Below are 26,223 nucleotides of genomic sequence, written 5' to 3'. Positions count from 1 at the left end.
AGCAGCCATGTTAGTCTGTATCTGCAAAAGAACAGGAGTACTTGTGGCATCTTAGAGACTAACAAATTTATTTGAGCATAAGCTTTCGTGGGCTACAGCCCACTTCATCGGATGCATAGAATGGAACATATATAGTAAGAAGATTATATTTATAAATAAAAAATGCCAGGAAACAAAATAAATATTTTGCATCCTCTAGAAGAGATATTATTTTAGAACCTACTTCACTACCCTGTACTCATGTTGAGTAGCACATAGTAAGATACTGTGCCATAACAATAAGGGTGGTGTAATGAAGCCCTTAATTTATTCCCTAAAGTAGCACTCTCTATTCATAGAATCATAGAATCATAGAATATCAGGGTTGGAAGGGACCCCAGAAGGTCATCTAGTCCAACCCCCTGCTCAAAGCAGGACCAATTCCCAGTTAAATCATCCCAGCCAGGGCTTTGTCAAGCCTGACCTTAAAAACCTCTAAGGAAGGAGATTCTACCACCTCCCTAGGTAACTCATTCCAGTGTTTCACCACCCTCTTAGTGAAAAAGTTTTTCCTAATATCCAATCTAAACCTCCCCCACTGCAACTTGAGACCATTAACTCCTCGTTCTGTCATCTGGTACCATTGAGAACAGTCTAGATCCATCCTCTTTGGAACCCCCTTTCAGGTAGTTGAAAGCAGCTATCAAATCCCCCCTCATTCTTCTCTTCTGCAGGCTAAACAATCCCAGCTCCCTCAGCCTCTCCTCATAACTCATGTGTTCCAGTCCCCCTATTCTGGCTGTCCCCTTTATCCCCGCCTCCCAGGCGTGCACGGCCGTTCTGCATGAGCCCCAGCGACCTGGAGCTGACGGCACGAGCTCTTTTAAAAAAGAAAAGAAAAGAAAAAGGGACACCGCTTTGCCTCCCTTGATGCATACCCGCATCTCCCTTGGGAGGCCCACCCCATAGTTTGAGAACTGCTGGCTTAGAGCATCTTCATTAAAGCGCTACAGTGTTTTAATTGTTGACTTGCCATCACATGACACATTCTGTCAATTTTTCCCAAATGCTGGGGCATGTCCCCCTGGGGGTGTCTGAAGAACTAAATGTGTGGGGAGGCTGTAAGAAGATTTCTGATGTGTTCTCCAGGTTGTCAGCTTTCATTAAAAATAAATAACTAAAACAATCCTGAATGGTAAATAAATTAAGATGTATACCCCATTCACAACATATGCCAGGGCTGTGGGAGAAGGGGTGCCATAGGCTTAATTTTCCAGAAGGGGGATCAGCTTTCAATAATTTAGGAAAGTGCATTATATAATCATCTGTGAAGCTACTGTAACTTGCTTTCTGAGTTTTACTTGGTGTATTACTTAGCTTCACGTATCAGACCTCTGCAGTGAACGTTAGAATAGCAAAACGTACTGTGCAGTATAAATTAAAAGGGTAAGTAATGTCGTCAACTTGGTAACCAAATTCTATAAGACAGCCAGCTTGTTTACAGTGTTGTGTTTGAGCAAGTGTCTAATCGGTGTGTATGTACTGTACCTTTAGCAAACTTTAACAAATCTAGCTTTCAAGCAAGAGTGTCCTTCCCATCTTCTGTTATACCCAGGGAATGAAGGGACAGCTGAGTTGGAATCTTAAAACTTGGATTCACCATGTAATAGTGAGGTGTTGTAGCTGCTGGCCATGAGGCCAGTCTTATCTGCTTGTAAGGGTTACTATTTAAGTGTACCAAACTCTAGTAAAATAACAAAGTTCTGCCGTTTTTTCTTAACCTATAATTGTACTTGTAATAGTTGCAATTCAAATGATGCTTTTGCATTTTTTGATTGATCTTTCTTCAGCATATTGGACCAGCTATACCAGAAGTTAGCTCAGTTTGGTTCAAATTGTATATTTACCATATTACTGGTCAAGGACCACCATCCCTATTGCTGTCTAAAGGGACAAGGCTTAGAAAACTTCCAGATATTTTTCAGGTATGTTTATATGCTTCTTTTTTCTCTCAAATGGAACCTGAATTTTCTCCCAACGAAGGAACTGTTCATTGCTTCTGTTGCTGTTTGTATCAGTGTTGTTCCAGCAAACTTGACGCTACTTTCCCTAGCTTTAATTTAATACATCATACTGCAGATCCTCTTAGTATGAAGTAAACACTTTAGATGGTGGTGGTGGTTGTTCAGGAGTACTATCTGGACACATAGGAGACTGCTGTAGCAGAAGACTTATGAGGAGCAAGCATATCTTTGCTGGGAAAGATTTAGGCTTCTACTCCAGAGTGCAAGGATTCTACCTTAGAGAATCAGATCTTCTCTCTTCTCCCTTCATCCCCCAAACAAAACAAAAAATAAAAATCTTTCACACGCGTGCTTCTCTCAGAGTCTGAGAAGATGGTTAAGACTATCCCCTTTATTCTGGAGACTGTTCGGGTCCTAGAACAGAGATTTTTTTTTTTGAAGCACCTTGGAGATGTCTTCTGCAATTAGGATGACTGTATTCATACTGCTTTGGATTGATTAAAGGAGGTATGGCAGTTTTCTCCTACCATTTTGTCTGTGTCAAAGATGTTAAATGGAAAACACAATCCTGGTGGTGGAAGTTGCAATGGCCAAGGCAAACTTGGCTGAATTAAAATTATAGAATCTCCTCCTGGTCAAATATCAATTTAAACTGAGATACAGGACTCTATATTCTTCATGTCCCCCTTTCCAAAGAGAATTGAGACATTTAAGAAACTGGCCTTGTGAGTGAGTGGAGATAGACAGAGAGATGCATGCATCCTTTGATGTAGCTACAGTAGCAATAGTTTCTGGCATCAGTGTTTGTAGACATCAGGAATGAAAACATAGAGATCTTGTTTTGCTCTATCTCCCTCATTTTATATTCCTATTTTTTGTTGTAAAATTGGCATGGGGAAAAGTCCTGTCTCAAAAATAAAGTACTAAAAGGTCAGGTGAGTGTGGATACCCAGTCCACAAAGAGGTTCTATAATACTAACAAACTGGATCTTGAGTCTAGCTGTGAGGCCTAACCCAAAGCTTCAATACTTCACAAATGTGTGGTGTGGCTTTTTTTTTCATATTTTTAAAAGCGCTCTATGTAGTTACTTTGTAAATTTCCTTATAGAATCAGATTTGAGGTTTGCTGGCATAGCGGATTTTCCTTGTACCAAATAGTCTCAAGTCCTATACCAATAAATTTTTTCTTGGGACATCTTATCTGTCTGCACACCCTTTTTTTGTTACCATGCAAAAATGTTGTTCTTGTTTCCACTATTGCTTGTTGCAGTGGCATTTTGTTAAAAATATACACTTTTTATCGAGAGATATTCCCAGGACTTTTTAATCTTCTGAAATGAGGCTCTCTCACAGTCGTATCTTTAGAGAAAAGGAAAGTGCTTCCATGTCATTATTTTTCTCTGAAGATATACTCCACATTGATAGAACACCATTATCATTTTGAGTACTGCTGGCAGATTTAAAGTTTCTCAGCACATATTCTTACCTTCCAAATTTATATGAGAATATTTTTATCTCCCCTTCTCAAGGAACATTGTGGTATCTGCACATTGTCACAAGTCTTTGCAGCAGATATATCCTGTTCGTACTAGCATGTTAGGAAACCCCCAACCTCAAAATTCTGCCTCCATCACTAGAAGGAGCATGAGCATAAAAGTGATGTTATAACACAATATAAAATGGTATATTACTGAAAATACTGGCAGTAATTTCCTAATTGTAATACTTTACTATTAGCCTAATGATTTAGCTTTTCACTTTTATATACTTGGACAATCAATTACTACTGCTTTTTATTTTGTTTCTTTCTTTTAGGGTTATGATCGCTTACTAATAACATCTTGGGGTCATGACCCAGGAGTAGTCCTAACTTCGAATGTATTGACAATGTTGAATGATGCTTTAACACATTCTGCTGTTCTAATTCAGGTACTTGATATGGATATGATAAAATGTACTTAATTTCAGTACATTTTTTTCTTATATGTAATGTACAGTAGAGGTGACTGAAAAAAGTGACATTATTTTCAAAATTCTTCATTTTTTCAAAATTTTTAACTTAGAAAAATTTTGACCGGCTTTATTGTGGAGTTTGTTTATTACTGTGTCACTAAAATGTTGAACCAAAACCGTTGTGTGATTCATATACAGTTATATGGATTAAAACGTAGTCCATGTATTAAAATGTAGTCAACAAGTATAGTATGCATCACAATTGTGCTTTGTAGATGCCTGTTTTTTCAGAGTTCTATACTAAAATTTTTTTTATTGGTTTTCAGTTATTTCTTTCTGATCATATAATATTTGTATCTTAGTACAATTTTGTGCTAACTTTTAGGGTGTTTTTGTACTCTTGCACAACTTTTTGTTCACAGACTTTCCTACAAACTGTATTCCAGACTCTTTTCTTATTATTTTAACTGTATTAACTCGGAAAGAAGGATAAGTTAAGCAACTTTAATAAAGAAAAGAGGTTTTCAAGTGAGATGGATTTGATGAGGTAGATACATGAAGGTTATTCAGATGTCGAGAGGCATATGAGAAGCACAGGCACGGGAACTAGGGATGCGGAAGGGCTGCAGCACCCCCAGATTTCACTGTGAAAAGTTTGGTATGCTGTCAGAATGAAGCTAGCATTATTTCACGATTGTTGAGAATCCCATGTGGTGTGAGCAGGAATTGTACTTTTTTATATTGCTTTTGAGCACACAGGATTTGCAGTTTCGTTAGATGGCTTTCAGCACCCCCACTGTAAAAAGTGTTCCAGTGTCACTGATGAGAAGGCTCTTGAACCAAGGCTCTTGGACATCTGGGACTTGGGGAGGCCAAAAGAGAGGTGCAATATTAAAGACGAGAGAGATGAGGTCATAGACAAGAGTTTTGGCATAAGTGGGGCTAAGAGAGTGATGTACCTGAGCAATACTGCAAAGTGGTGAGATTCAGATTCACAAGTTAGGAGATGTGAGAAGGCAGTTTCAAGGTGAAGGAAAATACTAAGGTTATAGGCCAAAATGGTGTGTGATAAGAGGTAGTTCTGTTTGAAAATGTTCTCATCTAAGAAAAGCACCTCTTGAGAGACTACTTGGTGTTTAGGTCTTGTATCTAAATCAAAAACAGCTAAACATAATTCACTATTGCTTTTGGTGTGAAGAGCATTTCTATGGCTCTTCATAAACATCTGAAATGAAGGGTTCTTTATTGAAATTACTGACATTAACTACTACATTGGGTTTTTAAAAAAATATATAGGTATATTTGTCTTAAACGTTTTAGTAAAATAAATGCCATAGTATGGCATTGTGTATGAATCCTTTTTTTGTCTTTCATTGGTTTAGCTAAAATCTTTGAGATATAGAAAACAACTGAAAGAAAAAGTAGTAACTCAAATAAGCGAGCATTTAGGATTACATTAAGTAACTTTCATATTGTATATACCACCAAATGCTTCACCTGTAAGAGCCTTAGTGAAAAAGAAAAGCAATTATTTGAGCATTTCTGTGGATGAGGGTCTCCATGCTGTGATGCCACTTTGAAACTAACAATGACGCTAAACTTTGTAGTTATGATTAGTAAAACACAAAGCTAACTGTTCCTCCTTTATTACATTTTAACTTTGAGTTACTTACATTAATATTTGTTTAAAATTACTAACCACAATCTTCAGTATATAAGCGTCTTATCTGGTCTACTTGTTTGTTACATTAGCGTTACCAATCTGGCCTTTCTTAAACAATAGAGAACAAGTAGAACTAAGAAATCAATGCAAGCTCTAGTAGTATATATGGATTTCTTTCCCTGACTTTAATTTCTTGGTGTTCAGGGACATGGCATGCACGGAATGGGGGAAACTATGCATATTCCTTTCCCATTTGAGGAAGCAGAACAGCAAGGAGGTAACTGTCTTTAATGTGAATTCTGCAACAAAGACTTCAGTGCTATTGTACAATTACCTTGTATGGCGAGGCTAAACTAAATATATTGATGCCCACTTTCTAATAGCAGAGGATTACAATGTTACTAGCTATTGATTAAACTTGGAAGAGAAAATTGAAGGGATCCTTACATAGTGTCCACAGGGTGCTGCTGTAAATGTAGAGGAAGATAGTCTTATTGTGACCATTACCCCAACTTCCAATTAATTTACTGGCCCTCTTTCTTTCCCTGCATAAACTTACTGGGACAACACCAGCTTTTATTGCCCATCATTGGTTGTACATGCACCTCCTAGCTGCTCTTTGTGTTGCATGCAAGTTTATTGAAAAAAATTTTAAATCTACCTTATTCTCCACAAGACTTGTCACTCCTGTGTTGCCTACAGAACACTGCCAGATGAAAACATCTAGGCAGATGGTGAGCTCCTAGTTGTGCATTCAGCTAAACTATCTTGACTATTACTCTGGAGCATGACTGTAATACAGAAAATAAAAAATTGAACACAGCGTTTTTTTGTTTTTTTTTTTTTAAAAAGTTCCAAGTTAATGATGTCCCTTTTAAATTTCCTAATCTTCACTTTCAAGGTCTGCACAAGCACAATTACTTTTAGTGAAGCAGAAATTTACTGATTGTGAAGTGCTTCTTAAACTTGTCTTAGTCAATCATTTTGAAGTTTAAAGGGGGTGGAGAGGAAGATGATGGTCATGTACAGTAGAACCTCAAAGATACGAACACCAGAGTTATGGACTTACAGGTCAACCGGATACCCTGTGGACCCAGAAGTAATCAGACAGACAGCAAATACTTTACTGCCTTGGGGCTTTAGCCCTGGGGCTCAGGGCTTCAGTCCCACAGGGAAGTGTCGGTTTCAGCCCCAGTGCTTTTCCCCCATAGCTAAAGCGCCGAGCCCCAGCTCCCCCCTCCCCCCGAAACCGGGAGCAGAGCTGTGGGGAGCCCCAAGCCCCAGCGTCCTCTTCTTCCCTCCTCTTCCCGCCCCCCTCCCCCCGGGCAGAAGCCAGGAACAGAGCCGCGGGGCTGAAGCTCTGCCATCCATCCTGGGGCAGAAGCCCCGAACCCTGGTGCCCCCCACGAGGCTGAAACTGGGAGTGGAGCTGCAGGGCCTGAAGCCTCGAGCCCCTGAACTCCCTCCACGTCTAAATCCCTGAGCCCTGGTGCTCCTGAGAGTCAGAAGCTTTGACACGTCTCTACGGCTGCAGCCCCAGTCCCCCACTGCAATCCCCCGCCCCTCCCAGTGGCTGAAATCCGTAATGTCTTGTTCAGAGTTACGGACAACCCCCATTCCCAAGTACAAAGTATGAGATTTAACACCTGAAACTGTGGATTGGTGCTGGACAAAATACAAACCAGCATAAACCATCCATTAGTTTCCTGATCTGAGTCTAAATCCAGTTTATTTGTTTTAGGTTTACAATGAGCTATTTCCTACATTCACTTCTCCTTTTGGTCTTTGGCAAAGTGGCCCACATCCTTTCACCTTGATCCTCAAGTGAAAAGTTTTGAGCTGAAAACCAGAGGGATCTTTCTCACCCCCCCTTTCTCATTCTGGGTTTTGACATCTAGCTGTTGATGCCAGTAGTTCCTCCATGACCAGACTCAAAACCTGGGAGCACTGCAGTATTATCTTGTGCTTCATAACGTACCTCACATAAACTCTGGGCCAAAGTACTGTGGAAGATCCAGATTGCATCTTAGTGGAAGAGATGGACATCAGTGAGGCCCAGCATTGAAATTGCTGCACTCTGCCATCTAGCTGAAGGTGTGGGGAAAATGGTACCCACTAATTCTTGCATTCTCTCTTCCCTCCTTGCCACTGTATCTTAAGGTACTATGTTGTTTTTGGAATGGGGAAGAAGAAGCGATCCATTTACCCAGTTTCCCATATCATACCCACCATCATGATATCTGAACCTAGGAGCTACAAAAGAAAGGGAAATCTCCAAATGCCTAAATGAACCGCCATCAGAAGTCTAGCCCTGACTTCCTGGATATTAACTGTAGTGGTGCTATGGTTGCTCTACTACCTTCTTGCAGTGATGCAAAGGCAAACTTGTGTGCTTCTTTTCTCTGCTAGACTTCTCTCGTGTGAATATGGGTGTTCATAAAGCATTGAGAATATTAAGCGACAAAGTGGATTTGCAGCATTTTTGTGGGTATGTTACCATGTTGAATCCTTCCAGTCGACACACAAACAGAAAGCTGAGTGATGCTTCTGATGGAAAAGGTTAGTCAGCAGTGAAGACTATTTGTCTTTGGCGGTCAATTTCTTTGAATTCATATGCCCCTTTTAAACAAAAATCAAGGTGTATAAATTTATTGTTTAGAATATAGAAATAAGTACAAAACGAAATCTTCTCTTAAAACCATCAGCTCTTTAATGTTTTATTTTGAAAACAAAACTCTATTTAAGTAGAAGCGATGGAGATCCCTAGTTTCCTTTGATTATTTTAGTGTCAAACTAGATCCAAGTAAGATCCTTGTGTTTTTCTTTATTCCTTTATGCCATGCATCTAGATTACTGTCCTTAGGTAAATAGTTTGAGGTACTTTGTGTTCATTATCAATACATCACATATGAGTAAAATTTATATATTCTGTACATCAGGAGGTAACTAAGCTTATGTTCATCTAAATATTATTAAATATCTTAAATTTAGGTGAGCTTGAATTGGCATCAGGATCTGATGTAAATGGGAGCACAGAATCATTTGAAATTGTTGTTGAAGACACATCTGTGGATTCTGCAGCTAAGCAAAGTCCTGAAGGTAAGATCTTACAAATGACCTATATTATTTACTGGAAGATAAAATCTCCCTTAGATATTTCTGTCCAGTCAGAAATCTAGTATTAAAGTATCTAAACACACAATACAAGCATTGCCTAATGTCTCCAGTGCTGTGTTTTAAGCAAATAGTACACATTAAAAAAAAAACGTAATGTATTTGACACATTGATGTATGGATAGTGCAATACTGTTAATATGTTTTAATGCAGACCTATTAAGAATCTTTGTTTGGCTCAGAATTGCTTGAAGTGTTCTGTCTTGTAAATACTGTGTAAGTTTTATAAAGAATGGGAGATAGGAACCTTTTGGTACAGTTTAGCTACTGACTCAATTTTTATTTTTTTTAGAGAGAACTGATCCGGGGTTAAATTTTCAGGGTCAATTTACTGTTCTCTTCAGAAAACATTTTAGTCTCTTGTTTATATCTTGTAGTTCCCACAACAGAACTGGAATGGGTTCCCCTGGAATTATGCTTTGGAATTCCACTGTTTAGCTCGGAATTAAACCGGAAAGTCTGCAGAAAAATTGCTACCCATGGACTATGTAGAAAAGAAAGGTGAGGTTTCTTTTGCACAGCCATTGTGTGCAGAACTTATCTGTGCTTTGGCAATGCAATAAATTAAAGTTTGAAACTGTAGTACTGTATCATGTTATTACATTGTAGGAGTCACTTTTAGGCTCCAAGATACTTGCTGTAATATACATTCCCATAGCTCATTGATCATAGCTCAAGCCCTAGGAATATTTGGCTGCTATTGTCAGCGTGGGCATCATACCATAATGTATGGCAGTGGTTCTCAGACTAGGGCCGCTGCTTGTTCAGGGAAAGCCCCTGGCAGGCTGGGCCGGTTTGTTTACCTGCTGCGTCTGCAGGTTCGGCTGATCGCGGTTCCCACTGGCCGCAGTTCGCCACTCCAGGCTAATGGGGGCTGCGGGATGCGGCACGGGCCAAGGGATGTGCTGGCCGCCCTTCCTGCAGCCCTCATTGGCCTGGAGTGGCAAACCGCGGCCAGTGGGAGCTGCGATCGGCTGAACCTGTAGACGCGACAGGTAAACAAACCGGCCCGGCCTGGCAGGGGCTTTCCCTGAGCAAGCAGCGGCCCTAGTTTGAGAACCACTGATGTATGTGGTGTATGAGCGGAGATTAGCCTACTTAAAATCATGCCTTGCAATCTATCTTTATTGTAGATTAAACTTCACATTGCAATTGATTAATAAAGCAAAATGTTTTTTTAAAGGAATTTTATTTTACTTTGGAGACGATGGGAAATGGGATTTCTGATGGTAATTTTTTCATCTCTTGTTCAATGAGGTCTCTGACAGACAATTTAATTGGAACAGTTTCACTGAAATGCAGCACCTTTGATTAGATTATATTTCTTAAATTAATGGTGGCTTCTCTATGTGTGAATAAATATAGTCCTTTGTAGAGGGAAAGGGCAGAGGGAAGTAGCCATAGAGAGCCTTTACACAAGCTATCCTCTCATCATCGAAATACCAGCAAAACTCAAATTCCGTAAGAGCTAATAATGTAGTAGCTTTACTGCATTTGATTTTGGGAAGGCAGTTCTTATGCACTATAACAAAATCTTATGGACTTAAGTGATGGCCACTGATTTGTATTCCTCATTTCGAAGGTGGCTTTTCATTATAGTTCATCTTTTCTTGGCAAAATGTGTCTGATTTAGGGGCACAATTTTAGAGGCTGTGTTACGGCCATTTGAAAACGTTTCCCTAATAGCCCTCTGTGGTGAGGATCTTACAGGTAAATAGGTTGCTTGTCACCTTTTTTGGAGCTTTTGCTGTGTTGCATTTTAAGAAGTAACTTACGCTAAGAACCACTGTATAGCATACCTTTTTAGAACGGTCTAGCATAAGAAGCAAGAATAAAATTTAATATATTATTCATGCTTCATGTACATTATACATATTGAGTAAAACTTTCAACCACACCTTTTTATCATAGTAACAAACATAAATAGCTTCAGGAAATTGGATATTCACTTGTTGAATGGAACAAAACCCATGTAGTTAAAAGCAGGGAGTGGGGGGTTGGAGTTTAGTTAGCAATTTACCTCTTCTACAATGATAGTATTACATTATTCTGTTTTATTTTAACAAGTGGTGTTAAGAACCATTAGAGCTGCTCTTAAGATCGTGAGCCTGGTATTCTAGTCCACTACAGTAACAATATGTATCAGCACACGTGCACTTTTTTAGACACCTGCTACGTTTTACAGCTTTTCCTTTTTTCATTTTGACAGCCTTCAAAAACTCTTGCATTCCAGTAGAAAGCTGTCTCTACAGGTTCTTAACTTTGTTTATTCATTCCAGGTAAGGGAAAAAAATCAAAATGTAGGAACTTCTGCATGGTCTGTCTTTTGGTTTTGGCTTTTTTGTTAAATGTTGTGTAGAAGTTTGTAGCTTATTCATTTTTTAATTATAGAGCTATTAAAGACATTGTCATATTAAAAATCTCATTATTTTCTGAATTTTCATTGAAATAAGAGGGGAAAATACCATTGTTTGGTTTTATACTTGGTATGTTATCACTGCTCTGCTCCGTATATAATCAGTTTCCCCTGTTCTGTATGGGTTTTCACAGCAAAAGGAGAGAGAGAGATTTGAAACATGCTTATAACCTCCTAAATATTATTAAGGGACTCTGGGCAAGTGTAGCCTCAGGTGCTACTTAGTAATCTTCTAAATATCAAGTTGAACCATATCCCTTTTAAGAGAAATATTTTTATTTAAAACTGTCATTGTTTGGTAATGAAATCTCATGTCCTAAATTTAGCCAAGTCTGAGTGATAGATGAAACATGCTGTTAAATTCTAGTTTTATTACTTGAAGAAGTCTGGTGTGTTTCTTCATGTAAACAATGTAGTGATGAGTTAATGTTAAAGAGAAAATGCGTAAAACTCTTGGCTATGTTTTGGAAGACTTTTTGTTTAAGCGCATTGATGTAGCATGTTTACCTTGGTATTTCCTCTACAATGCCTCAGCATTTCTACAGTTGCCATGTAAGCATCCAACTTGTTGAAATTCTATGATATGCACATGTGTATCCTCATATACAGTAGTTGACAAGTTCTTTCCTATGTCCGTTGGTACTTGTAAGGCGGTTGCAGCTGTCCCTCCATCCGTCTGGAAGAGAGGCCACACCCCCTTGCTACAAGCCCTCTGGAAGGGCACCGTTTGGGGGGAATTCGCACGGGGTCTCCGCCACTTGGCGGGGTAACACAGTAGTGAGTCTAGGGGCCATGGTCCTCCGACTGGCCAAGGCACCAAACAATTAGAGGGCTCTAGCCTACAATCAGGGTAGAGCAGCAATGTCTATAAGCCCTGGCCCTCAGACAGTGCGGGGCAGCAAAGAGGCTCTGGCTGGTATTCAGAAAAGAGCAGTAATGAGTCTGTTAGCCCAGACCCTCAAACAGGATGGGGCAGCAAGTCTATATGCCAGGCCCTCAGACAGGGCACGGCAGCAAAGTCCGGATGCTCTGGCCTGTAGTCAGGACAGAGCAATAAGCGCAAACAGAGTGGGGCAGAAAACAGTCGGGGGTTCTGGCTCTGGCCGACCGCCAACAAACGCAGGCCTCTTGGCCTATGGTGGGGAGGCTGCCACCCCAGGGGTAGGGTGATGTGGGCCCACCTGACTCCACCGTGTCCCAGCCCAGGGCCCTAACAGTGGCGGAGTGGTCCGCCACTGGGTCAGTGGGGAAACCTGGCTGCAATACGTTGGCCAGCTGTCAGTCAGGAACACAACCGAACTATATTTGGCTCCCCTGGGCTACTTCCTACACTTCTGGGTCTCGGGGGTCATCGTCAGTCTCTCTGGGATAAACAGTTAATGGCAGCCCCAACAATTCCTTGGTGTCTCCAGCGACCGGCAGCTCTGGCAGTCTGTCCAGATCTCGGGTGCTGCAGCGGTTGCTGTTGGGTCTGAACTCCAGCAGCGGAGAAGAGACGTCTTTCTCCTCTGGAGGCTCCTCTCCATCTGAGCTGGAGGGCCCTGTCTGTTCAACTGATAGCTAAGGACCCTATGATTAGGCTGTTTGTTCTGACTGTCGCAGTTCCAAATCAAAAAGGCAGGGAGAAGTCAGTCACTGTCAGCAGTGCCAAATGTTGTGGATCAGATTTATTGGTTCTGTCTGATTTGGATATGTCTTCTGCGGTTCAGTCTCTGAGACCTAAGTCTATTCCGCATTTGGCTTCATGTTTCAGGATTACAGAGTTGAGCCCCTCTCCAGCTCTGATGATTCCTAAGCCTGTCAGACCAGCACCATTGCCTGTATTAACTCCAGTGCCAATGTCTGATCAGAAGAAGACTATTATTGTGCTGGCATGCTCTCAATATGACATCTGACTGTTGGTTGGATCTGAGTGAGTGATTGCTCAGAGTGAGAAGGAGGAGGAAGCCTTCATTGGTTCTGAGGTCTAAATCCCTTTCACCTGAAAAAGGTAAAATGGAAGATATTGTGAGTTTTTTCACAGAGCCATCTTTGCCTCTCCCTCTTAAGACTCCTTGAGGATTGCCAAACAGATCCTTCTCCGCTTTTAGGCATCCTCCAGTGCCGTTGCTATCTCCGGTGAGATCAATAGTGGAATAGAGGTTGAATCCACGGTTAGAAGAGGATAGAGGGAGAGTTGAAAGGTCTCAATTGTCCATATTCATGCCATCTAAGTCTGGATTTCCTCAACCTCTTGGACAGTTTCTGCTGCCTCATCCTATGTATATGATCCCAGGTCCCAATTATTGGAGAGACTGGCAGGTCTGTGGTCTTATTGGGCTGTGCTGCAAGAGTTCTTGAGTCATCCTCCGTATGGATGAAGTAGTGATATTCCAACTAATAAGGATCCATCTTCTGGGAAATTTTTGGATCTGATTCCACCGGATATGTCTGCAGCTCACATGGTGGTGCCTGATACTTTCTGAGTAAGAAAATGAAGAGTTACTTCCTCTTTTTGAGCATGGTTAGGTGGGTGAAAAATTTGAACCTGATATTTCACCTGATGAGCATGTTGGTGTTGCTTCTCTGTCTTCTCCTTCTGAGGATGCTTTACTATTTTATGAATTAATATATCATATGGAATCTACTTTGAACTTGCCTTCAGTTGCTGTGGAAGTGGCATCACATCCAGTATTTGACATTCTTGGTGGTCCTTTCAGGAAGGGGATGTTTTTACGTATGTTGGAAGGTTTCTTGCAACCTGCTGAAGCAGTTTGGGCTACCCTGGCTTCTTGTCAGCTTATCTTTAAGAAAACTGACAAATTCTCTGAAGTACTGCATGAGGCATGTTCATATTTTCATACTCACCTGTGCCAAATTCCCTGCTGGTTGCAGCAGCCAGTAATAGATTCAGGTCTGATTAAGCCTGTTCGACTCCAGATAGGAGAGAGGGAGAAAAGGTCGGGTTTTTGTTTGGTTTTTTTGTTTTAGTGATTTAGGGTGACTAATTACCTGGCAGTAGATAACTTGTGCAAAAGTTACCAGATGATCAGAGGAGATCATCTCAGGGAGAACAAGGCTTTCAAAAGCCAGCTCCTAAATGACCAAAGGAGATAGTGAATAGGAGCAGCAAATGGGAATTTTGTGAGGGAGTTTAGAGAGGGAGTGTAGGAGGCCGCTACATGTAACAAACCTACTCTAAACTTAGGCCAATTCTGCCCCCGCCCCAAATAAAACCAAAAACCCTGCAAGAGTAAATATAATGCAGGCAGAAATCCAGCAGCAGAGTGGAGGCTATCCAGTTTATTGCACTGAATGCAGCATGTATGAATATCTGTCTTGTGGGCAAGTGGCATTTTTGTGCAAGCAGCTCATGGGCCTCGGATTCACTGTAGAGACACTTGAGGCCAGAGCGGCTGAACTGGAAGAACTAAGGGAGATGGAAGTACACAGACGAGACTTTCAGGGACACAGTAGAACAGTCCCACTCCCAGTCTGACAGCCTTTGTGCTGTTGAGGAGGATGAAAGTCTGAGTGGAGGAGAACATCTGGAGCCAAGGGAAACAATCCCTTAGTTAGGACACTCCTTCCACATGGTGTCATGGTATCCTCTTGCACTGAGGACACCCCTCCTAGGGAGAGATCCTGAGATACTAGGAAGAGCCAGGTAATAGCAATTCAGTTATTAGAAATATAGATAGTTGGGTTTGTGATGACTGGGAGAACCACATGATAAATTGTCTGCCAAGTGCAAAGTTGTAGATCTCCTGAGACATCTAGACAGACTTAAGGGGAGGAGCCAGTGGTTGTGATACACATAGGTACCGCTGACAAAGGGAAAGATAGGAGAGAGGTCTTGGAAGCCAAATTTAGGCTGCTAGATAAGAAATTAAAGTCCAGAACCTCCATGGTAGCATTCTCTGAAATCCTTCCAGTTCTATGCTCAGGGCTGGAAATATAGGCAGAACTGCAGGGTCTCAATGGATGAAGACAGTGGTGTAGTGAGGGCGGTTTTAAGTTTATTAAACCCCTTTATTAGAAACTAGGGAACTTTTGGGGAAAGGAGGAGTCTATACAAGAAGGATGGGCTCCACCTAAATCCAGATGGAAGCAGATTGTTGCCATGTAAAATTAAAAAGGTTGTAGAAGACTTTTTTTTTTTTTTGTTTAAACTAAGAGCTGGGGGAAAACTGACAGGTGCACAGCAGCATATGATTTGCGGAGGAGACATCCCTTAGAGATAAATTTATTAAAGGGGAAACTCTATATCCTAGTAAAGAGGATAGGAAAGAAGTTGGTAAAGTGGATGTAGGAACTAGTGAGGAACAATCAATGTAAGAGTCCCATTGAAATAGAACACATGAAGTTAAGCAACTGAATATTGACAAAATGTAAAAGTGCTTCTATATAAATCCTCGAAGTCTAAATACTGAGATAGGTGAACTAGAGTGCCTGGCATTAAATGAGGATATGGATTGTGACAAAGTTCCTCCTCCACCTTGGTGGATCTTGCGCTTATTGGCGGATTTGCTCGCCTTGGAGCTTCACAGCAGCCCTCAGCTTGGCTGTTTTTCTGAACCCACAGTCCAGGTTGACTCCTCCTGTGTCTGACCAGGAGTTGGGAGGATTTGGGGGAACCTGGGCCGACCCTCTACTCCGGGTTCCAGCCCAGGGCCTTGTGGAATGCAGCTGTCTAGAGTGCCTCCTGGAACAGCTGTGCCCAACTCCCTGGGCTACTTCCCCATGGCCTCCTCCCAACACCTTCTTTATCCTCACCATAGGACCTTCCTCCTGGTGTCTGATAATGCTTGTACACCTCAGTCCTCCAACAGTCCGCGTTCTCACTCTCAGCTCCTAGTGCCTCTTGCTCCCAGCTCCTCACACGCACACCACAAACAGAAGTGAGCTCCTTTTTAAAACTCAGGTGCTCTGATTAGCCTGCCTTAATTGATTCTAGCAGCTTCTTGGTTGGCTGCAGGTGTTCTAATCAGCCTGTCTTAATTGTCTCCAGAAGGTTCCTGATTGTTCTGGAACCGCCCCTGTTACCTTACCCAGGGAAAGGGGACCTACTTAGCCTGGGGCTAATATATCTGCCTTGTGTTACTCTTCTGTAGCCATCTGGCCCGACCCTGTCACAGGCAATATGGAAACTTGGTGGAATGAGGATAATCAATGGGACACCATTATACCATGGTACCAAATATATAGGAATGACCAAGTAGGTCACGCTGGTGAGGGATTTCAGAGTGGTAGCCGTGTTAGTCTGTATCAGCAAAAAAAAAAACCTGAGGAGTACTTGTGGCACCTTAGAGACTAAAATTTATTTGGGCATAAGCTTTTGTGGGCTAAAACCCACTTCATCGGGTGCATGCAGTGGAAAATTCAGTAGGAAGATATATATACAGAGAGAACATGAAACAATGGGTGTTGCCATAACAACCGTAACAAGACCAATTAATTAAGGTGGGCTATTATCAGCAGGAGGGAAAAAAAACAAAAACCTTTTGTAGTGATAATCAACTGTTTGAAATGGGCCATCCTGATTAAGTGGGTTTTAGCCCATGAAAGCTTATGCCAAAATAAATTTTAGTCTCTAAGGTGCCACAAGTACTCCTCGTTGTTTTTTTTACTGGTGAGGGAGTGGCACTATATGTAAAGGAAGCATAGTCAAATATAGTAATCTTAAATGAATCAAACTGTACCACAGAATCTCTATGGACAGAAATTCTGTGCTTGAACAATAAGAATATAGCAATATAATATACTACTGATCACCTGACCAGGATGGTGACAGTGAAGAATGGCTACAGAGGCAAAAAACACAATAATAATGGGGGATTTCAGCTATCCTTAGAATGACTGTCTATATGTCACCTCAGGAAGGGATGCAAAGAAAATTTCTAGACACCGTAAATGACTGCTGCATGGAGCAGCTTGTCCTGGAATCTGCAAGGGGAGAGGCAATTCTTGATTTAGACAAGCACAGGATCTGATCCAAAAGATGAATATGGCTGAAGCACTCAGTATTAATGATCATAATGTAATTAAATTTAACATCCTGGTAGGGAGAAAATACTAAAGAAACCCACCACAATACCATTTAACTTAAAAAAGAGGAACTACACAAAAATGACGAAGCCGGTTAAATTGATTTGCCCTTTGCTGGCTGGACCTTGTTCTCAGACAAGAGTGACAACACTTAGCACTCCTGTAAGAATTCTAGGGCTTGTCTTAAACATGTTTCTATTGGGGAAATCTGCAAAGCTGCTACCTGGAAGTCAGTCCATACGTTTACTAAACATTATGCTTTGGATTTGGCTTCAAGAGAAGATGCTAGATTTGGTAGAGCAGTTAATTAATTAGGACTCTCTTCCCTCCTCCTGAGTTTACAGTATCACTTGCCAAACTACCCATAAGTGGGAATATGCAGAGCCACTCGAAGGAGAAATTAAGGTTATTTACTAATAACCAGAGTTCTTCAAGATGACTCTGCATATTCACACATCCCACACACAATTCCTCAGAGTCCTATCCTGGTTTCTCTGGGTCAGCCTCAGAAAGAACTAAGGCAGTAAAGTGCCAGTGCCCCCTTTTATATCCTCACCCTCAGAACGTTCAAGAGTGAGGAGAGGGCGCATGTGTGTTCCAACAGGCACTGCTTGGAGAAGGTTCTACCGTTAGGCTGCACTGGTTGGCGCATTATCCATAAATCCATCATCTCATAGACTCCTAGGCTTTAAGGCCAGAAGGAACCATCATGGTCATCTAGCCTGACCTGCACATTTCAGGCCACAGAACCTCATCCACCCACTCCTGTAATAGATTCATATCCTCTGACTGAGTTACTGAATTCCTCAAATCATGATTTAAAGATTTAAAAATACAGAGAATCCACCATTTACTCTCGTTGAAACGAGCAAGTGACCTATGTTCCATGCTGCAGAAGAAGGCAACCCCTCACCCCCAAGGTCTCTGCCAGTCTGACTTGGGAGGAAATTTCTTCCTGATAGAAAGATGGTGATCAGTTATACCCTGAGCATGTCGACGAGACCCACCAGCCAGATATCTGGAAAGAATTCACTGTAGTAACTCAGAGCCCTCCCCATCTAAAGTTCTGTCTCCATCTGTTGGAGATATTTGCTACTAGCAGTTGTAGATGGGCCATGTGCCAACCTGAAAGAACTCCAGGTAAGTAACCTCAAGAAAGTAACCTTCATTTCTTCTTGAAGCAGATTCCTCCTGGAGTGTCAAACAGTATTTCCAACTAGGTGCATTAAATTAGCCTCAGCCCAGACAAAGATGGCAGCAGTGCGAGAGGTCTTTGAGGTCCTTTGGGAACTTGTAGCACACATGAGAAGATTGATACTGGTGAACTGACTTAATGTGCTGATGGACAAAGAAGAGTTTAAGATTTTCAGAGCACTGAAATTCCTTTTGTGAAGAAAGCCTATTTGGATTAGATACCTGTTTCTTAGACTGAAGAGAATTGAACTCCTACACAAGCCTTGCTTTAAACTCGTTAGAAAAGGAAGAGAAGGAGCTTTTTGCTTAATTCAAATGTCCTGTGATGTAATTCCAACATACATAGCATTTCAGAAGATAAAATTTGAAGACCAAACATGAAGGATCTTAACATTCTAAATTTTGTATCCATATGCAAGGAGCACTGGAAACCAGCAAGAACTAGAAGGGGGTACTAAATGATGGAGATTATTATCTGGTGGTGTAATCAGAAATCGGTAGAACGATCCACGTATCTGGCATGTAAAATACAAATGGTTTTGTATTTATAAAATACATTGCACATGAAATCATATAAAGCCATAATACATAATGAGAGAGATGTGGGGGTGTGCTAGGGAGTTAAGTGATGAAATACTTTTGGGTAAGGATTCCAGGAATGAAAAAGTGGAAGTGACTACAACCCCCCTGCCTCCCACCTCTTCACACTAATCAGAATGTGAGAAATAAATATATCTACACATGCATTGATATTTAAATGCCAACAATGTGTTTCTTGTACAAATTATCAAGGATGATGTGGTTCCTGCTCTGATGAGTGTATAGTCTTAAATAGCCAATACAAATCAGGTAAGAGGTGCAAAACTGACAGAGAAGGGTTCTATCTTAGAATGACTTTTGATTGGTGAGACACGATGAATTTAATGAAATGGAGCAGCATTACTAATGGGCTTTGTGGAAATGGTTTAGAGGTGTTTGAATGAGAGAGGGTGATCATCTTGCTTTTGAGGGTGTTCCCAGCATAGATGGCAGTCTGGAAAAAAAGAAAGCCTAAGGATAAGAGTAGGAGACGAATATAAAGAGTCTGCCTTGCAGAGGAACAACATACAGAAATCCCAAGAAGTACAGTTCCTTTGACTTCCTTATGCTTCCTTGCAGGGCAGATGGCTCACAAGGGCCTGAAGGTAGGTTTCATGCAAGATGGGAAGGGAGCATAATTTTGTAAAGATTATTAGACTCTGACACTAGGGCAAACACCAGCTTCAGCTATGTTTTCAGTGTCTAGTTACTTACCAGTAAATGGAGTTCTCATTGAAGTTTTTTTTAATTCTACTTTGGATTTTTCCAAAAGCCTTCTTGGACCCGAGAGAGTTTGTATGTAGACATAGCAGAAGAGTCAATTAACTCCTGACACGTTCTGTGGCACATGCACTTACCTGTATAAAAATTCAAAACTTCAGTGGTTGAAAGTAGCATTCATAGAACCGCCAGAATGCAGATCTGTGGCTTAAATGAGTCAGTAGAACTCCAGTTTTAGTACTAAACCACCTTAGAATCATAGACTTTAAGGTCAGAAGGGACCATTATGATCATCTAGTCTGACCTCCTGCGCAACCAGGCCACAGAATCTCACCCACCCACTCCTGTAACAAACCCCTGACCTATGTCTGAGCTATTGAAGTCCTCAACTTGTGGTTTAAAGACTTCAAGGTACAGAGAATCCTCCAGCAAGTGACCCGTGCCTCATGCTGCAGAGGAAGGTGAAAAACCCCCAGAGCCTCTGCCAATCTGCTCTGGGGGAAAATTCCTTCCCAACCCCAAATATGGCGATCAGCTAAACCCTGAGCATGTGGGCAAGACTCACCAGCCAGACACCCAGGAAAGAATTCTCTGTAGTAACTCAGATCCCATCCTATCTAGCGTCCCATCACAGGCCATTGGGCATATTTACTGCTAATAGTCAAAGATCAATTAATTGCCAAAATTAGGCTATCCCATCATACCATCCCCTCCATGAACTTATCGAGCTTAGTCTTGAAGTCTTTTGTCCTTTGTTGGTCCTTTGTTCCTATTTTAAAACATTGTATTTTTCCCTTTGTCTTTAGGAAGGTATTTCAACACTGGATCTGCTCTCTGACACCAATTCAAGTTTGTTTTCACAACCGACTTCTGCTGAAATGGGTGTTCCACTTCCTGCCAAGAATCTAATGTTCAAAGAAGGCATGTTATCCGAATGGAATGGACAGTCCCCGTCCCCAGTTCTTATTGCAAACGTACTTAAAGAACAAATCCAATAGTTTGGTTTCACCGTGCATTGCTCACTTAATGCCTTTTTTCTTTGTCTAGTACAATTAATTTATACTGCCAACCACTAAGAAGTGTTTTGCTGCTGCAGCATAACCCACATTAAAGTAGTGTTTTTAAGTGTGTTGTGTTGCAGTACTGGGGAAACACGCTGTATACAACTTGTTATTCATTGGCGCATTTCCGGCTGCAACAGAAAGCTCTTCAGCTATCAGCGCTATATTTGTATCTTGGGATAATCGCTATTTCTTTTATAATTCTAAACACACCTTTTTTAGGCTTTCTGGTTATTGTTAAATTTCTATGCTGTCACCACAAAATTGCAATAGTAATTTGATATGTTCGTTGCTCATATATAAATTAGTTTTGTATTTTATTACTGAATTCTGTTTATAAGTAGGAGATTTGGCTCTGGAAAGGCTTTCAGTAGTGTTCAAATAGTAAAAATCTGGTATCATGGTGGTATTATGGGGCATTAAGAATTGTTGCCGATGTCTGTATATTATGTAGGTCAGCCTGATGATGATGAAGGTTTGGTTTGGTAAATCAACATAACAATAATGAATTGACACTTTCTATGAGGTCTTAAGTTTTGAAGACATAAAATCCTACTGATGCCTTTAGGAAATCTTAGAAAAAGATTGGGTCAATTTCATCCTCTGTGTAATTTCATGGAGAGCAATAGAATTGCACCAGGGATTAATTTGGTTCCCTCTGTTCCTAGAAAGCTGTTTACGTATATAGTAGTGTATTTCTTTTGTCCCTTGTTTTATTGGAGCACTTACATGAAACTAGGATCTTTGCGCCTTAAGCATGTTTGCTTCTGTCACATGCAGTGTTGTTGGGGTCGTGTTGGACCCAGGATATTAGACACACAAGGTGGGTGAGGTGATATCTTTTATTGAAGCAACTTCTGTTGGTGAGAGACACAAGCATTTGAGCTTACACAGAGTAGACCTGAAGAAGAGCAGTGTGTAAGCTTGTGTGTCTCATGAACGAAAGTTGCTCCAAAAAAAGAGATTACCTCACCCACCTTGTCTTTGCTTCTGTCACTTATTCCTCACCGGAAGCTGTTCATTTATGTTTGTAACGTCGCTGTGGAAAAGGAGTGATGTCACAAACCAAACAAGTTAATGGCAGAATAAACAGTTGGAGAAGCCTTAATACTAAAAGAACAAAGCTTTTGGTTTTTATGTGGGTGTTCTCAATAAAGAAAAAATGCAGAAAAAAGTGCCGAAAATCTGTAGGCAGATGTATTTCTTTAAACAGTTCTTTTAAGTTTTCCGTAAGCCATCAACTACTCATGACAAATATCAACTTAATCATTTCTAGGTTTAGAAGGCTTCCTCCCTAGAGGTGGGAGGAATTTGTGCAGTGTTACTTCATTTTAGTTTATACTAACTCTGCAAGGTTGTTTCCTGCCCTTTTAAACACATCGTATCCAGTTAAGCATACTAGGAAAACAAGTATGTAGAATATTTTGAAGATTAGTGTCTAAAAATTTCTGATGACTTTTTGTTTACTGGAATTCATTAATATACTATCTTTAAAATGAAATTGAACCATGCTGTCAGCACCTGCCTGCAGTTTAAGCAATTATTGGACCAAGAACCTGTGCAACATGCAGTGCTGGAAATTGTACATGGTAAATGTAGTAATGTTCAGTTTTTGTATTTGTTTGATAAGAGGGTAAGAAGAAAATATTTGATGTGATATATGTTTTAAAAGGGTGGGGGGAAGCACCCTAATGTGATAGAACAGTGAGTTGAATTAGAATGGAATCTTCAGTTATTTCTTTATTTCTCACTTGGTTAACATTCCTATTAAGTGTAAATGTGGCGCTTTCTCTCCGGCTGAAAAACTGGAAGTTGTAAGTACTTCAGCATGGTCAGTGCAATGCTCTTCTCACGTTTGTCTCTTCTCCTTTTATATTTTACCAGTAGCAGCTGAACTTGCTTATTCTGCACATATTACAGAGCTTGACTTCATGTGTTGATTAGTGTGTATGCTACAATAAAAAAGGTTGACTTTTTTTTTATTGGACATGTACAAATTGTCCATATTTTTAAATTGATACTGGCTGTCTTTTTGCCTTCAAAGGAAATTAAAAAGAAAAAATAGGAATGCTACATGTTCTTTATGGATATTAGTAAGGGGGGAAATAGCATAGAAAGCAGACCATAGTCTGATCTGTCCGAGAATTAATATCCTACATGAAGAGACATTAATCCACCGTCTAACACAGTGAAGGGACCTATACTGAAGGTGGTGCTTTACATTTTCAGTATCGTAGGCATTATTTGAAATACTGCAGTGAGCTTTTGTAGTTTAGCTAGCAGCAAACTTTATATCGGCTGTCACCTGTACATTGTATATATACAGATATGTACAATTATGGTAGCTCATGTAAAAGTCTGTCGTCTGCAACCTCAAAATTAATGGAAGAATTTTTTTTTAAATTTGTTTTTAATTCTCCACTATTATTGGCTTAAATATTCATACTTGGATACCTAAAGTTAGGCTTCTAAATAAAAGTAGCCTGGTTAGCAGAATTGCTGAATACCTACAAATCTGACGGTTAACAATAAGAGCTGCAGGTACTTGGCAGCTTTTCAAAATTAAGCTACTCTTATTTAGGTGCTTTAAGATGGATTTAGAAACCTAACTATAGACCCACAGGCTTGGAAATTTTACTGAATAGGTGACTACCAAAGAAAGACCTTAAACTATCATAAACTCAACTGCAACTGTGATACTGGGTATGGTCCAGAGGCTTTATTCAAGGTACAACATTTTGTTTTAAATGCGGTGTAAACAACGGCAAGACCTCCATTCAGACCAAAATAATCTTTTGATATTGTTATTAAGAATAAAGACAATATAACTTTTTTCTTCAAATGATTTATTAATTATGGAAAATCAATAATATTTTAAATTTATTTTAGGCATCTACCTTCCAAGAAGTCTATTAAGTTAACGAAAAAAGTGGTTTGTTTTGTGCTTTGGGAATTAGTTCGGTCAACCTAAGCAGTATTTTAGCTGGATTTATCTTGAGATACAGGAGCCAACTAACAAGATTTCATTGTGGTTTCTATCACACAATGATTCAAAAATTCTCTCTGGCATTGTTCTCAAACCGTTTTTTCTTTTCTTGTTCAGTGTTTCTAACACAGTTTGTATTCTGAAGGTTTTCAAGTACAACTGTAACTCAATACAGTTGATTTTTTTCTTGTATGACATTGTTAATAGGATATATTGAAATGTACAAAATTTTGTGTTCAGTTAAATTATTGGCACATGTAACAAATGTTTACAAATAAAATGTGTTGTAGATCAAAACACGGCAAAATGCTTTTCCCTTTCAGATGTGTTTCTTCTGGACATGGCAGTAAAATGTGGCACTTATGGATTGAAGGACCATTAACCAATTATAGTAATCTCCATAATATATTATCAGAGTATCTCTGGCAATATCTTGCTACTATATCTTGTAGTAGCAAAATCTTCAGACATTTAGTTTTATCAGAAGATAAGTTCAGTCATTGCAATATCTTTCCTCCTAAACCCTTTTCTCCATTGGTTTTTAGAGAGATGATCGTGGAGCATAAAAACTGCACCCTGACGCTCCCCATCCAGCCATGATTCTTCCACGAAGAGCCAAAGAACTTCCTGAGATCCAGCTTTGGCCCCATATCCTCCATTAATTTGCCCCCAGAAAAGACACTAATTTAAGGCATCATTGAGCTCTCAAATTAGGATTCTGATCAGCAAAGCACTTACACGTGGGTGTAAATTTAGGCAATGAGACTACTCACATAGTTTAGTATCCTGGTGACTCAGGGCCTCAGCAAAGCACTTAAAAACATGCTTAATTCCCACTGACTTCACTTCATACTTAAAATTAAGGGGATAATACCAAGCACACTCAGAACCAGCTTTGAAGAGTACAGAAAATGTTGAAATTATTACACAACTAAGTATTCAGGTGTGAATCTTTTTTTTTTTTTTTTAGTGCTGATTCAGGCCAATAAGTAACTATCACATTATAGAATCTCAGCACTCTGGTACTTGAATCCAGTTGCAAACCCTTCCAGAAAGCTCAGGCTGGTATTTGACTTTTAGAAAGTTGACCTGTGTTCTTGAATATAGGAAAGCTGTTGACCTTTTGCTTAGTTATGGAAGAAGAGAAATGAGATTCCTGCTTCATTAAAGTAATCCTCTTTGATCCTTTCTGAACTCTGTTTTATAGCAGAATGGCAATTACAAAGAAACAAGCAAAAACATTCAGAAATGTTTTAGGTCTGCTCACATTAAATCTCTTCACTTCACTTTACCACTCTTCAAGAAGTAAAAGAATAAAACACCAAATAAATTTGCACATTCTATGTATTGCATATGTCAAGCATTTGCACATTCTATGTATTGCATATGTCAAGCATTCACCTGTTTGCTATTGTACATCCAGCAACTCTTACTCATTTAATCCCATAGTGAACTGTTACAGGCCAAGAGGTCCTACACATTAGAAGTTTGCTCAACTCTATTCAGAACTGTCAAGTTCTATAAGCTGAACCAGCTGGGAATTGTCCTCTTCTACCAGACTGAAAATGTAGGCTCCAGGCCCTATTATGAATTTACCAAAGTCAGTATAATCTGCAAGGACAGAAGGTGTTTTTATTTATTTATTTATTAGTGTACAGAAGGGGAAAGGATTCAGTGATAATTCATGGTAACAAACATAGGGATTTTTAGAATTTTCTCTTTTATGCTGCTCCTAAAAATCACCCTTAACACCTATTGATTTCAATGTAACTGTTGTAATTTTAACTTTGAAACACATTATAAATGCATAGCATCTAACTTCATCTTTCTGCTAGTCTTTAAGAAACCTCAAGTTTCATGATTTAAGCAGGATCCAATTGTGTGATTTGGGTAGGGCAGGATTAGGCCCTAAATGAATTCCCCAAAGTCTAAATAGAACTGTAAGTGGAGATATTTTTTTAAGTACAACTGTTGTCCTTTGGATGTCAGTATTTCACTTTAATACCTATCTGTCACTCAACAACAAACTATTAGAGATTTATCTTTTCTGTAAGATCCTGCATGTATCCTTATGTTTTTTAAATCCTTGGTTTGGAATCTTGCTCATTGAGTCATTTTCATAAATTAACTAAATAAACAGAGCTCTTTGACTAGTAAATAATTTATCAAATCTATTTGAAGAATAAAACATTTTTGGAATATAATTTAAAAGTCAAAACACTGGTTGAATAACACAACACATTTTTGTCAGATATTTTATTTGAATGATGCCATTCATCAAATATATTGTTCAACTAAATAGTATTAGATCATCTGTATTAATAAACATTACCAGTACAGCTAGACAAATAACTGATTTTTTTGGTTTGGTGGCAGTTAAAAAAAAAATCCAGTTTGGGTTGAACTGAATCTGAATTTGTTTTGGAATTTTTGGTGAATTGAAAAAG

General features: G+C 39.9%; 1 protein-coding gene across 4 annotated transcripts in view; it reads left to right on the top strand.

Moving 5' to 3' along the window:
* FAM91A1 (family with sequence similarity 91 member A1) overlaps positions 1–24,758 on the top strand; it is a 56,838-nt gene extending 32,080 nt beyond the window's left edge. For 3 of the 4 annotated variants that reach the window (XM_073330187.1, XM_073330188.1, XM_073330190.1), the window contains 8 exons: positions 1,830–1,964; positions 3,819–3,932; positions 5,824–5,896; positions 8,029–8,178; positions 8,611–8,718; positions 9,171–9,294; positions 11,003–11,072; positions 20,536–24,083. In XM_073330187.1, coding sequence (XP_073186288.1) covers positions 1,830–1,964; positions 3,819–3,932; positions 5,824–5,896; positions 8,029–8,178; positions 8,611–8,718; positions 9,171–9,294; positions 11,003–11,072; positions 20,536–20,727 — 966 coding nt within the window. In that variant the 3' untranslated portion in view covers positions 20,728–24,083. Of the gene's footprint in view, positions 1–1,829; positions 1,965–3,818; positions 3,933–5,823; positions 5,897–8,028; positions 8,179–8,610; positions 8,719–9,170; positions 9,295–11,002; positions 11,073–20,535; positions 24,084–24,321 lie in introns of those variants that run through there. The other variant, XM_073330189.1, reaches the window with a different exon arrangement.
* The last annotated feature ends 1,465 nt before the right edge of the window (positions 24,759–26,223 follow it).

This window comes from Lepidochelys kempii, chromosome 2, assembly GCF_965140265.1.
Source record: "Lepidochelys kempii isolate rLepKem1 chromosome 2, rLepKem1.hap2, whole genome shotgun sequence".
Classification (NCBI taxonomy): Eukaryota; Metazoa; Chordata; order Testudines; family Cheloniidae; genus Lepidochelys; species Lepidochelys kempii.
Note: the sequence above shows the minus strand (reverse complement) of the source record. Positions and strands in the feature narration are given on the sequence as shown.